Source organism: Dermacentor andersoni, chromosome 10 (genome assembly GCF_023375885.2).
Source record: "Dermacentor andersoni chromosome 10, qqDerAnde1_hic_scaffold, whole genome shotgun sequence".
Lineage (NCBI taxonomy): Eukaryota > Metazoa > Arthropoda > Arachnida > Ixodida > Ixodidae > Dermacentor > Dermacentor andersoni.
In genome coordinates this window covers 90,235,712-90,250,743 of record NC_092823.1, presented here as the reverse complement: position 1 = coordinate 90,250,743, position 15,032 = coordinate 90,235,712, and the positions used below count along the sequence as shown (strand labels likewise).

The window sequence follows — 15,032 nt, the reverse complement described above, 5'->3', positions numbered from 1 at the left end:
AGATGATTAATGATTAGCAAAGTAATGATTGATTAGTGATTGGATTAAGATGAATTCGGGTGTATTAAAGAGGATTAAGGTGGATTAAAGTCGATGAAGGTGCATTAAGGTAAATGAAGGTGAATTAAGGTGCATAAAGGAGGACTAGGTTGGATTAAGGCTGATGAATGGATTAGGGTGGATAAAGGTGCGTTGAGGTGCATTAAAGACAATTATAGTGGATTAGGGTGGATTAAAGTGCATGAAGAAGGATAAGGGTGGATAAAGAAGGATTAGGGTAGATTAAGGAGGATTTGGGTGGACTAAGGTAGATGAATGTGGATTCGGGTGGATTAAAGGGAATTAAGGGCGATTGTAGTGGATTATACCGGACAGGCCGCCATTGGAATATGAACCTGGCAACGTTTAACGCTAGAACGTTATCTAGTGAGGCGAGTCTAGCAGTGCTATTGGAGGAATTAGAGGGCAGTAAATGGGATATAATAGGGCTCAGTGAAGTTAGGAGGCCAAAAGAAGCATACACAGTGCTAAAAAGCGGGCACGTCCTGTGCTACCGGGGCTTAGCAGAGAGACGGAAATAGGAGTCGGATTCCCGATTAAAAAGAACATAGCTGGTAACATACAGGAATTCTATAGCATTAACGAGAGGGTGGCATGTCTTGTTGTGAAACTTAATAAGCGGTACAAAATGAAGGTTGTACAGGTCTACGCCCCTACATCTAGTCATGATGACCAGGAAGTCGAAAGCTTCTATGAAGACGTGGAATCGGCGATGGGTAAAGTCAAAACAAAATACAGTATACTGATGGGCGATTTCAATGCCAGGGTAGGCAAGAAGCAGGCGGGAGACAAGTCAGTGGGGGAATATGGCATAGGCTCTAGGAATAGCAGAGGAGAGTTATTAGTAGAGTTTGCAGAACAGAATAATATGCGGATAATGAATGCCTTTTTCCGCAAGCGGGTTGGCCGAAAGTGGACGTGGAGGAGCCCGAATGGTGAGACTAGAAATGAAATCGACTTCATACTCTGCGCGAACCCTGGCATCATACAAGATGTAGACGTGCTCGGCAAGGTGCGCTGCAGTGACCATAGGCTGGTAAGAACTCGAATTAGCCTTGACTTGAGGAGGGAACGGAAGAAACTGGTACATAAGAAGCCAATCAATGAGTTAGCGCTAAGAGGGAAACTAGAGGAATTCCGGATCAAGCTACAGAACAGGTATTCGGCTTTAACCCAGGAAGAGGACCATAGTGTTGAAGCAATGAACGACAATCTTATGGGCATCATTAAGGAGTGCGCAATAGAAGTCGGTGGTAACGCCGTTAAACAGGAAACCAGTAAGCTATCGCAGGAGACGAAAGATCTGATCAAGAAACGCCAATGTATGAAAGCCTCTAACCCTACAGCTAGAATAGAACTGGCAGAACTTTCTAAGTTAATCAACAAGCGTAAGACAGCGGACATAAGGAACTATAATATGGATAGAATTGAACAGGCTCTCAGGAACGGAGGAAGCCTAAAAGCAGTGAAGAAGAAACTAGGAATAGGCAAGAATCAGATGGGTGCGTTAAGAGACAAAGCCGGCAATATCGTTACTAATATGGATGAGATAGTTCAAGTGGCTGAAGAGTTTTATAGAGATTTGTACAGTACCAGTAACAGCCACGACGATAAGGTGAGAGAGAATAGGCTAGAGGAACTTGAAATCCCACAAGTAACACCGGAAGAGGTAAAGAACGCCTTGGGAGCTATGCAAAGGGGGAAGGCAGCTGGGGAGGATCAGGTAACAGCAGATTTGTTGAAGGATGGTGGGAACACTGTCCTAGAAAGATTGGCCGCCCTATATACACAATGCCTCATGACCTCGAATGTACCGGAATCTTGGAAGAACGCTAACATAATCCTAATCCATAAGAAAGGAGACGCCAAAGACTTGAAAAATTATAGACTGATCAGCTTACTGTCCGTTGCCTACAAAGTATTTACTAAGGTAATCGCAAATAGAATCAGGAATACCTTAGATTTCTGTCAACCAAAGGGCCAGGCAGGATTCCGTAAAGGCTACTCAACAATAGACCATATTCACAGTATCAATCAGGTGATAGAGAAATGTGCGAAATATAACCAACCCTTATATATAGCCTTCATTGATTACGAGAAAGCATTTGATTCAGTCGAAAACTCAGCAGTCATGAAGGCACTACGGAATCAGGGTGTAGATGAGCGATATCTAAAGATACTGGAAGATATCTATAGCGGTTCCACAGCCACCGTAATCCTCCGCAAAAAAAGCAACAAAATCCCGATAAAGAAAGCCGTCAGACAGGGAGATACGATATATCCAATGCTATTTACAGCATGTTTACAGGAGGTATTCAGAGACCTGGAGTGGGAAGAATTGGGGATAAAAGTTGATGGAGAATACCTTAGCAACTTGCGATTCGCTGATGATATTGCCTTGCTTAGTAACTCAGGAGACCAATTGCAATGCATGCTCACTGACCTGGAGAGGCAAAGCAGAAGGGTGGGTCTGAAAATTAATCTACAGAAAACTAAAGTATATAATGTTTAACAGTCTCGGAAGAGAACAGCAGTTTACAATAGGTAGCGAGGCACTGGAAGTGGTAAGGGAATACATCTACTTAGGGCAAGTAGTGACCACGGATCCGGATCATGGGACTGAAATAACCAGAAGAATAAAAATGGGCTGGGGTGCGTTTGGCAGGCATTCTCAGATCATGAACAGCAGGTTGCCATTATCCCTCAAGAGAAAAGTCTATACATAATAGCTGTGTCTTACCAGTACTCACCTACGGGGCAGAAACCTGGAGGCTTACGAAAAGGGTTCTACTCAAATTGAGGACGACGCAACAAGCTATGAAAAGAAGAACAATGGGAGTAACATTAAGGGATAAGAAAAGAGCACATTGGGTGAGGAAACAAATGCAGGTTAATGACATCTTAGTCGAAATCAAGAAAAATTACCGACGATTACGTTACTTCCTAATGCGAAATTTGAGCGCAGCAAGTAAGCTGTTTCACCTTTTCGATAGATTGAGGCAAAGAAATCGAGCAACACATGTATGCGTGTAGCTTCTGCTTCAGCCTCGCTTACTGCTGGTTGCTCTCGACGGCGGCGATGAGCCTCCGCTTCGGCGGCGCGAACTGCAGGGTCTTCTCGGCGGCGGCGATGAGCTTCTGCTTCAGCCTCGCTTACTGCTGGTTGCTCTCGACGGCGGCGATGAGCCTCCGCTTCGGCGGCGCGAACGGGAGGGTCTTCTCGGCGGCGGCGCTTAGCCTCTGCTTCGGCGACGCGTACTCCTGGATCATCTCGACGGCGGCGACGGTAAGCTTCTGCTTCGGCGGCACGCACCTCTGGATTCTGACGGCGACGGCGCTGGGCCTCTGCTCTGGCAGCTCGTTTAGCAGCAGCAGCACCAGCAGCAGACGGAGGACTTCCATCGGTCGTCTCGCTCATGGCTCAGAAAGAACTGGCAGATAATTTCGCAGTGGCGAACGGCAGCGGCAATTTCGGCTCGGGCGGTGCACATATACAGATCCGCCGCCACCGATCTGGCTCTCTGATTGCCACCGCACAGGGGTTGCATTGGAGGAGGAGCGAAGAAAGGAATTAAGTTCGAGCCGGCGCTTTGACAACCGGAGACTCGCAGGAAGAGGGGGGAGGGGGGCGGCGTGTACACCCAGCGGCAAACGATGGGGGCAGAAGCGCGCGCAGCAAGCGGACAACACGATAAAGGGAGGAGGGAAGAGATAGCAGCGACTGACTGATGCCGCTGACGCCGATAGTGAGTCAACCTCAGCTGCGGAGTTGGTTTCAGGGACAACGCCGCCGATGCCGACACAAACAATATGATACCCTCGCTTCCGCAGCGCTAAGAACCAGGTCTAGCCGTGGGCAGGTGGTCACGTATTCGTCGACGTGCCGGGGCCTACGTGAAATAACCGGCGCGTCGGCAACTGAAGAGCACCCTATCCGCCACACAAGAACAGGGGGGGGGGGGACCCTTTCCTCCTCTTTCTGCATGGTGGCGACGGTGTTCTATGCAGTCACGTTATCTTGACTCTCTAGCGGCGTCAGCGGCATCCAGCGGTATCAGTCGGTCGCTGCTAGCGCTGGGGGGATGAAAGGGGGGCGGAGCTGGTTACGAGGCCGACGACAACGCCGACGACGACGCGAAACCCAGGAACGGACGCCAAAGAGCTGCGCTCTAAAAAGAAATGGGCATGGGCAGGACATGTAATGAGGAGGGAAGATAACCGATGGTCATTAAGGGTTACGTACTGGAATCCAAGGGATAGGAAGCGTAGCAGGGGGTGGCCGAAAGTTAGGTGGGCGGATGACATTAAGAAGTTTGCAGGGACAACATGGCCACAATTAGCACATGACCGGGGTAGTTGGAGAAGTATGGGAGAGACCTTTGCCCTGCAGTGGGCGTAACCAGGCTGATGATGATGATGATAGAGATTGCTCTGTGGTGGTTCATTTTGCAGCAAATATGCGAATCACTGAAGTATTGCATTTGTCTTCTATAGTATTCATAACTTTATGGCACTGTAGCCATTGCACACATGTGAATGCCGTTCCTTCAGCTAAAACATGTATAGTACTGATCACATAATTTGTTGCTTCTCACTTTGGTTTTGTTAGGTGTGTCAGATTCTGAAATGTTGTATAATGTTAAAATGCCCCTTTTGAAGAAATCTTCGAAGCTCCCCATCCCCCCAGTGCATGCAATGCTTAATAATTCTTGATGCTCCAACATGCAAGACTCAGTAGGTGATACGATGTTTCAGAGGCCATTAGGAGCAACTGTGCATATGACAATGCAACATCCTATGCCATTCGTGATGCGGCGGGATCCTGGCTCAAGAACTGCACCGCGAGGATGATGACTGCTAAAAAGTAATTCTTATGCATGTTATCGATGTCCCTTAGTTTTGGAGAAAGGAAAGCAGAAAAAAATAGGAGGTAGCTTCACATGATGAAAGTGAAGCCAGAATAAGTTGGCCCAACACATGTTCATGTCACAGTTCCTATGACAGTAGAAAGAACTGTTTTTACAGAAGATTTTTGTTTATCTTCACACTCGCACTCCATCGAGACAAAGTGGATGCGGTTTAAAAATGAAATGCAACCACTCACAGCAATATTTGTTCCAGTTATTATACTGTTAATGAGCAAGCATAGTCCCTGTGGTTTAATGATAACTGAAAACACCTAATTAATAAGCAAAAACTAGTCAAACCCACTTATAACAATATTCAAGTGCCACGAAAATTGCATTGTTATACCTGAAAATTATTATAACCGGGCTGCATGAAAAAAAAAAAGAAAGAAAAGAACAACTCGCCGTCCTGGCCCTGCGAAAGTGAATGACCACCGAAGCTGCTGAAAACCACCACTACAACTCCTTAGGGTGGAGGCAATGCCTTATGGCTTTAGAGTAATGGTAGTGGTGCTGTTTTAGCGTAATGGTATGAACGGGAGTAATCATCCTTTGACAGTGCACCACCGCCCACAGCAGTGCTACAACAACACTGAAAGCAGTTGCTAGGCTGGTTATTTTAAATACGAAAGGCTAGGGGCGTCATGCCCCATGCCTCAAGTTGGCGTCGCCGCAGAAGCTTGTGCAGCAGTAGTCTTTACAGGGAAATATAAGCGGGGAGTGCTACATGCTTCACATTGCTATCACGAGCACCTTATCGATTATGTGGTTCGGATGCTTGTTTTGAGCTTGCTCTGTATGTTGTATGCATGATTCAAAAGAATGTATGCACTGTTCGCTGCACTTTGCTGAGTGTTTGGAGCGTCTGCCTTACAAGGGTAAGAGCCGTTGCGTTTTTTGTTTGCTTAGTGGGCTTTGAGCCATTGGTGATGATAATTTTTGACGTGCTGTTCTGTATGTTGTATGCATGATTGCACAGAATGTAACCACTGTTACATTGCTCAGTGCTTGTAGCCTCTACTTTACGGGGCTAGAAGCCTTTCCATTTTTTTGCTTGATTATGGGGGTATAAGCCATTGGTGATGAAAGTTTTCTGTCGACGGACATAAAGGAATCCCAAGATCGTGGCCGTATACAGATTCACTCTAAAATATCTGGAGATGGCTGAGCTATTGCGAGAAAACTATAAGGGTGGGGAGACCAGTGACTCTCCCCACCACCTTCGTCCATCTGGCTGCTGATTGTGTTCACTTGTTTAACTGTTTAACTCTGTTTCCTGCACACTCCGAGCGCTTCTAACAAGCCATGGCGGTCAGCGTTCAAGAATGTCACTGCTGTAACAAGTGCAGAGAGAGATCACAGGCGGCAAGCGACATGCGAGCTTCACCAGGGCATGGCTTTTGTGGCCCCAAAGCGGGCCTTCTAAAATATGCAAGAAGGTTTACGCAGCAGCCTGTCAGCTTGAGAAATGTAGAAGAAATGCTGGGAGGAGATTGCCACAAGCATCTTGCCGCGTACTTCTCACGAGCTTGCACTAGAAAACCCCATGTCCACCAACCTTGCTCGCTTTACACGAAGTTTGCTTTCATCCTTCTCCAAGGCATCCTGGTGCTCCACATAGTTCAGCGGAAGGTCACTCGCAAAAACAGAGCCCCAGAGGGACTGAATCTTGTGCAAGGCCTCCTGCGAGGACAATATTGAGGCAGCCTGACCTACGGCATCTTCGCTACCATTGTCGCTATCTGATGCAAATTAGTTTGCGACAATTGCCTCATCGGTCGGAAGCACTTCGTTTCCAAGTCTACAGCGGTGCACTTTCTTTTCACCAGCAACGTCGTGCGTCAGCCATCTTCTGTTTCAGCGATGAGTCAAACGAGGCTAAGAAACCACATGGCCAGGCTCGACTTCAACACAACCAACAAAGACAAGCACAAGTAACTTAATCTGTTGGCGAAACTGTGCAGAGTGAGGGGCCAGTGAGCAATCTAGGAGCAGAGCAGTGCAGTGGCACAGTCCATTCCTGTTCGGAGGGGTGGAAGGGCGACGGGAGAGGTGTGCACGGCTGCCGTCGGGGCAGTGGGCGATCGTGCGGCAGATAGAATTTCTCTTTTTCATTTTTTTTTCTTTTTCCAAGGATCTTGAATTTCATCCCCTTTTGGCAAGGACACCCAGCAGCCAGACTTCTATGTTATTACCGATAATGTGGCATGGGGGCATTTTAGTAAGTGGGTTATTTCACCATCGAAAACCTACAAAAGTTCACAGTGCAGCAGCCTCTCATTTTTATAAACAATATATTGTTAAAATTGGTATCGTTACAAGTGGGTTCGACTTTATTTATTTCTACGAAACATCTTAAATACAACTTCGCATGCACTAAATAGTACTCTGCCGTAAACGAGTACATCGCATTAATTATGCAAACCAAAAATAACATTTACTATGACGCTCTATCATCTATGCTACAGGAATCCCAAATGGTTTTAGAAAACCATTAAACCTGAGGACACAAGCGAAATTTCCTTATGTAATACTAAGTTCTACCCTACCTAAATATCAAATACTATATTAAGCTCTGTCTTCACCCACAAATCTACTCAGAACCTTTCTTTTTTTGCCATCCTGTGTGCATTCCCTCGTGTGCTGTATTATCTTTTGCCCGATTAGTATTGCTAATGCCATTGATAAACTAAAAAAATTGTTATCAGCTGTAATTGACAGTATAAATGCTAAAGTACTGAAAACGCTAAAATATAACTAGTACAGTTCCCGTTGACTGGCCAATTGGGAAGGTCATTCTTGTCTTTAAGAAAGGTAACTGGACATCACCAGTTAATTGTCACCCCATATCCACCACCACACTCTGAGAAAAGTTTACACCTTTGGAGTGTATATTTGCCACACAACAATAATCGTCATCTGTCTTGCCTGCGTTTCCTTTCTTGAAAATGCTGCGCCCGTTACTTTCCTGTTGGGAATGCTATGTCATGCTGATAACGTGCATGCCGTTCATTACTGGAAAGTACCAGGGTCGCCACGTTAAAGAAAGGAAATGCGGACAAGACAGATGACGATTATTGTTGTGTGGCAAATATGCAGCGTGCAACAAGAGTGCAATGTACGCTGCAAAATAATGGAGAGTATTGTGCATTCTGAAGTAACGCATTTCCTGTCTTCTAACAACTTTTGTCACCCAAGTAAGCATGGCCTACTATTTTACTTCATGAAATTCACTCGTTTCTTGATTTTGAAAAGACACTTGATAAAGTTCCTCACCATCGCTTATTGCTCAAGCTATCATGTCTTAGACCTGCCTATGTTCAACTAGATTTTCAACTCTTTAGCTGATAGACAGCAGGTTTTTGTTGCTAATTCTTGTAGGTCTCCATTCTCTTGTGTAGCCTCTGGTTTTTCCCAAAGTACTGCATTAGGCCCTCCCCCTCTTTTCAATTTATATAAATGACCTGCCGCTCAACATCAATTCTAACATAAGACTTTTTGCCAACGGCTTTGTTCTGTGCAGCCCGTGGTTCAACCGTCTCAGTCTTTCCCACTTGAAGAACGATCTTAAAATACAGGACTGCTGCAGCAACTAGTTAATGTCCATCAATATTAACAAGACCTTCGTAATGTCTTTTCACTGGCATCATAATTACACAGCCTCCACTTACACACTCCCATAAAGCTCTTTTAACCACTACTAACACCATTAAATATGTTGGTACAGCCAAACCTCGCTATAATGAAATAATAGATGTAACTAAGTAAAATTCCCCTCAATATCCTCATTGAGGTTCATATTGCAGTACATACAGTAATGGATATAACGAAGCAATTAATATAGCAAAGCGATTCTGGCTTCCCCTTCAACTTCATTGTAACAAGGTTTTCCTGTGATATAACATGGTCACAACATGTTGTCAACATTACTAATTCTGCTAATTGAGTCCTGGGTTACCTTCATCGTAACCTAGCATTGGCAACCACCACCACAAAACTAATAGCTTGTAAAACACTTGTGAGACCTAAACTTGACTTTGCTAATGCCACTTTTATGAATCATCAAACTAACCTTACAAATATGCTTGAATCCGGCCACAACCATGCTTTCATATTCATTAACTTAATTACTCTAACAACATTAGTTTATCTGCAATAAAATCTCACCTTGGCGTTCATCCTATTGCCTGCCATTGTAACATTGCATGTCTGTGTCTTTATCATAAATTTTTCTATTCCTTGTCATCAGGAGATATGTATTCATCAGACTAGACTCCATTTCCAATCAAATTCTGTATGTTGCAAATGAACCCGTACAAAGACTTTCCAGTGGTCCTTTTTCTACATATGGTAGAGGGCTGGGACAACCTTCCCACACACATTGCCATGTTAACAGATCATACCCAATTTAACATTTTAAATGAGAACTGCAGTGTTCATTGCCCACCCCTCATGTAAATATGTTCCTCTGCGACCCTTGAGGTATGAGTGAAACTAAGTGTCTTCCAACTCCGCACTGACAGCACGCTGTTCTGGAAAAACAACATGCACGACTGCAATGTGCGGTTGCCACACACGCATCTAGTGATGTGGATGACGAATGTTTATGTTGAGATGGGAATCGAACAGCACAAATGACGGGACACAGTGAAGACAACACTGACCAGCAACCAGTGTTGATTGCATATCAACTGCATTGCTATAAAAGAGAATCTGTGCAGAGATCATAAGAACATCAATTCATCACTTACCACGGTTTTGTCGACATGCTATCACACATTCGATGAGTAGCATATTTCACTACAATCTCCCCGCAGGGGCGTCTGCGCCAGCAGGCGTTTGGTGTGTTGCGACACCACGGACCCGAGCACACGAGGGTTGGACCCTCCCGCGTGTAGCCGTGCGCGGCTTAGCCGTATCCGGGGAAAAGGGGATCCTGGGGGTTGAGCCAATGCCGGGTGTTTGGACCTTTACGGCCCCTCGGTGGCGGCAACACACCCCTTTGGCCTCGGCTTCATGTAGACGGCACCCCCGGACTGACCCACCCGGGGGAAATCGGTAGTTGCCTCTTCCTGTCTCTCTCTTCCTCTAATCTTCGTCTTTCTCTTACTTTTTCATCTTTCCTGTCTCCTCCTAGCTTCCGTTTACTTCCAATTTTCCAGGCAGCAAGGGTTAACCTTGTGTGAATAACCAACCTAGGTTATCTCATATTTGGTTATAGTGATAACGTACAGCTGGCGTTTGCAGGACCTGTTCTTACAGTCCCTGTAGCGTCCCCTTGTAGGACTCCACGGTGGGTGGCTGGCGTTATTGCCGAAAATTCAATCCCTTTATGGCAACCTCTTTCCCTCCGCTTCCTGATCGCCCTCACAAAAGAGGGCGCACCGATGAAGTTTTCCAGTTCCTTGGACGTCAAAGACCAAACTTCCCACGTTACCATGTCATCCACTCAGAACAATCCGACAAACAAGTACGAAACATTTCCCCTTTTCTAGTTTCCAGGTCCTTAACTGATATCCTTGGCCCAGGCTACAAGGTATCAAGGCTGGCAAGTGGTGATCTCTTGTTAGAGCTCCATGATCAGAAACAGTACGAAAAGTTGCCCAGTATAGTATCATTTGGAGATGTTCCACTAACAGTAACTCCACACCGCACTCTCAACACCACCCGCGGCGTTGTCTCGGATGACGATTTGCTCCAACTAACAGAGGCTGAGCTCCTGGAGGGCTTCAGTGATCAGAATGTCGTCAATGTGAGAAGAATTAAGATAAGAAGGGATGGAAAAGAAATTCAAACAAAGCACCTGATACTCACATTCGGTTCAAGTATTCTGCCCGAGTCTGTAGAGGCCGGGTACATCAAGCTCCGTGTCAGGCCATATGTGCCAAATCCCCTAAGATGCTTCAAATGCCAGCGTTTTGGCCACAGCTCGCAGAGCTGCCGAGGCCGCCAAACATGCGCCAAATGCAGTGCCCTTGAACACGCCACTGAAGCTTGTGCAAACACTCTCCACTGTGTAAACTGTGATGGGGAGCACGCCGCGTACTCGCGGTCGTGCCCATCGTGGAAAAAGGAAAAGGAAATTGTAACAATAAAAGTAAAGGAAAATATAAGTTTCAAGGAGGCACGTAGGCGGCTATCGTACCTGCCCAGGAAAACCTTTGCCGATGTGGCGCGTCAGGGGGCAGCGTCACAACGGCCTCCGGCGGCTGTCCGACCCACAGTCAGTGAGTCGCCAGTCACGCCATCTGCCCCCACGGTGGTTGCAGCTAGCGCTGCTCCGCCAACAGAGCAGACGGAGCCATCGACCCCGAAGGTGGGCGCAGCCGAGGCTGCCCGAACCTCCGAGGCCACCTCCAGCGCTGGCAACGGCCAGCACAGCCAAATCCCTCAGGGAGCCCCATCGACCTCCGGGCTGGTGGGCGCAGGGGTCTTGCCCTCCAAGGCGGGACTCCCTCTGAAAACCTCTCGCTCGCAAGAGCGCTTGTCCGGCGTCTCACACGAGGCAATGGACACTACACCTGTCCCCAAGGCGCACCAAACGCCTAAGGAGCGTCGAGAATCGCTCGAACGCTTCAAAAAGAACAAAACACCTATTACAGGGCCTCGAAAGGGCTCTGTAATATAAGGCATCCACTCCGTTTCCGTAAACACAGCACCAATTTACCTTAAACATGGATACACAAATCATTCAATGGAACATCAGAGGTCTCCTTAGAAACCTTGATGATTTGCAAGAACTCATCCACAAACATAATCCAAAAGTGCTGTGTTTACAGGAAACACACTTAAAATTTAAAGACACAAACTTTCTCCGTACGTATGTTACGTTTCGCAAAGATCGCGATGATGCCGTCGCATCATCGGGTGGTGTTGCGATTCTTACTCATAGAAGTATTGCGTGTCAACCTTTACAGCTACAAACACCCCTTGAAGCAGTGGCGGTTCGAGTTGTCCTACTAAACAAACTCATCACCATTTGCTCCCTTTACATACCCCCGCATTACCAACTGAACAAACATGAATTTCACTCCTTGATCGATCAATTGCCAGAACCTTATGCTCTTCTTGGCGATTTCAATGCGCACAGCTCCCTGTGGGGCGACTCTCGTATAGATGCGCGAGGTCGCCTTGTTGAACAGTTCCTTTTTTCTTCTGGAGCGTGCCTTATCAATAAGAAAGAACCCACATATTACTCTCTTGCAAACCGATCCTTTTCGTCAATAGATCTTAGTATAGTCTCCCCGTCTGTACTGCCTGAACTTGAATGGGAAGTTACCGACAACCCTTACGGCAGCGACCACTTCCCTATACTGCTAAGATCATATAAAGAAAACGAATATCCACCATACGCTCCTAGGTGGAAGATTGAGACAGCTGATTGGGAGAAATTTCGATCTCTAACTAGTATCTCATGGGCTGACCTGTCTTCGTTAGGAATTGACGCTGCAGTCGAGTTTTTTACAGCATTCATAATAGATGTCGCATTTAAATGCATATCAGAAGTAAAAGGCTTGGCCTGCAAACGACGTGTCCCATGGTGGAACGACGATTGTAGGATCGCTCGTAAAAAACAGAACAGGGCGTGGGGGTTGCTACGCGCTTCTCCCACTGCAGAGAATCTAGTCAACTTTAAAAAAGTAAAATCCGAAGGCAGGCAAACCCGCCGACAGGCCAGACGAGAAAGTTGGCAGAAGTTTCTATCGAGTATTAACTCGTTCAGAGATGAGGCGAAAGCCTGGAACAGGGTCAATAGGATAAGAGGGCGACAAGCACATGCACTCCCTTTGGTAAACACCGAAGGCGATACCCTACAAGATCAGGCGGACTCACTTGGGGAGCACTTTGAGAGCGTGTCAAGTGCCAACCATTACTCGCAATCCTTTCTCAAATATAAACAAATAGAAGAATGTAAGCCACTCATGAGAAAATGTCAACAGAATGAACCATACAACTGTCCTTTTAGCATTGCCGAGTTGAGAGCTGCCTTGAGCGCATGCAAGAGCTCTGCACCGGGATCTGACAGAATCATGTATGAAATGATCAAAAACTTACATAAAGACACCCAAGTTACACTAGTCACACTTTTCAACACGATTTGGGCTGCGGGATACTTCCCGACTACATGGAAAGAAGCCATTGTGATCCCGGTTTTGAAACAAGGCAAAGATCCTTCCTCAGTGGCAAGTTACCGCCCGATAGCCCTGACAAGTTGCCTTTGTAAGGTATTTGAAAAAATGATCAATCGTCGTCTCGTGCATCTCCTAGAGTCCAGTAAAATGCTTGACCCATTTCAATGTGGTTTTCGGGAAGGGCGATCGACAACCGACCATCTTGTGCGCATCGAAGCGAGCATTCGCGATGCCTTCGTGCACAAGCAATCCTTCTTATCTGTATTTCTGGATATGGAAAAAGCGTACGACACAACCTGGCGGTACGGAATCCTGCGCGATCTTTCCGCGCTAGGTATCCGCGGCAGTATGCTAAATACTATAGAGAGCTACCTAGAGAACCGTACATTTCGAGTGAAAATAGGTCCTGCACTGTCGCGTACATTTAAACAGGAAACTGGGGTACCCCAGGGTGGCGTACTCAGCTGCATGCTCTTTGTCGTAAAGATGAACACGCTTCGTGCATCTTTACCACCAGCTATTTTCTATTCCGTCTACGTAGACGATATACAAATAGGTTTTAAATCCTGCAACTTCACAGTCTGCGAGAGACAGGTACAGCATGGTTTGAACAAGGTGTCACAGTGGGCAGAGAAAAATGGATTTAAAATCAATCCTCACAAGAGTTCTTGTGTTCTGTATAGAAGAAAGAGAGGCCTGGTTCCGGACCCTTGCTTAGAACTGTGTGGACAACAGATACCTGTAAACAAAGAACACAAATTTCTAGGTGTTATACTTGACAATAGACTCACTTTCATCCCACACATAAAACATCTTAAAGAAAAATGTCTGAAAACAATCAACCTCTTGAAACTTCTATCGCAAACTACGTGGGGTAGTGACAGGACGTGCCTAATGAATCTCTATAAGAGCCTGATTCGGTCACGATTAGATTATGGTGCCGTGATCTACCATTCTGCCGCCCCGAGCGCGCTAAAGATGCTAGATCCGGTCCACCATCTAGGAATCCGCTTAGCCACGGGCGCTTTCAGAACGAGTCCCATACAAAGTTTATATGCAGAATTGAATGAGTGGTCACTTCATATCCAGAGAACATACATCAGCCAAACATATTTTTTGAAAGTCCACTCTAATCCTCAACATCCGTGTTATAATACCGTTAACGAGATGACATACGCTACACTCTTTCGCAATCGTCCCTCCGTAAGACAGCCTTTCTCGCTGCGTGTGAGGGAGCTTAGTGAAGAAATGCAAGTTCCACTCCTCGAGCTTCGCCTAATGCATCCAGCCAAGCTGCTACCTCCTTGGGAGAGGCAGCTGATACAATGCGACACATCTTTCGTTCAAGTTACAAAGCACACTTCAGACATTGAAATCCAAATGCATTTTCGGGAACTCCAACACAAACACTCCTGCACGGAGTTCTACACAGACGCATCGAAGTCGCACGACGGGGTGTCCTATGCAGCCGTCGGTCCATCCTTGTCGGAATCCGGCGTACTGCATCCGCAAAACTAGTATCTTTACGGCTGAAGCCTACGCAATATTATCGACCGTGAAGCATATAAGGAAATCAAAACTCAAAAGATCAGTTATATATACAGACTCCCTAAGTGTCGTGAAGTCTTTGATATCGTTCTGTAAGCACAAAAATCCTGTTATAATTGAACTCTATTCCATGTTATGTAAGGCATATGTATCTAACCAGCATGTGATTATTTGCTGGCTGCCTGGCCATAGGGGCATCCAGGGTAACGTTCTAGTGGACCAGATGGCCACATCAATTTCACTGAATGCAGTTAATCCTACTGCTTCAGTCCCTCTCACAGACCTGAAGCCTCTGTTAAGAAGGAAACTACGAAATCACTGGCAACGCATGTGGGACGAAGAAATAAATAATAAACTGCATGTAATAAAGCCACAATTAGGTTTG

General features: G+C 46.2%; 1 protein-coding gene across 6 annotated transcripts in view; it reads left to right on the top strand.

Annotated features, from left to right (window-relative positions):
• The window catches only part of LOC126544285 (uncharacterized), a 61,603-nt gene that overhangs the window by 44,479 nt on the left and 2,092 nt on the right, over window positions 1-15,032 (top strand). For 4 of the 6 annotated variants that reach the window (XM_050191546.3, XM_050191544.3, XM_050191545.3 and 1 more), the window contains one exon: window positions 4,816-4,924. The exons of the other annotated variants lie outside the window; for them this stretch is intronic. In XM_050191546.3, coding sequence (XP_050047503.1) covers window positions 4,816-4,924 — 109 coding nt within the window. The remainder of the gene's footprint in view (window positions 1-4,815; window positions 4,925-15,032) is intronic. 6 annotated transcript variants of the gene reach the window in all.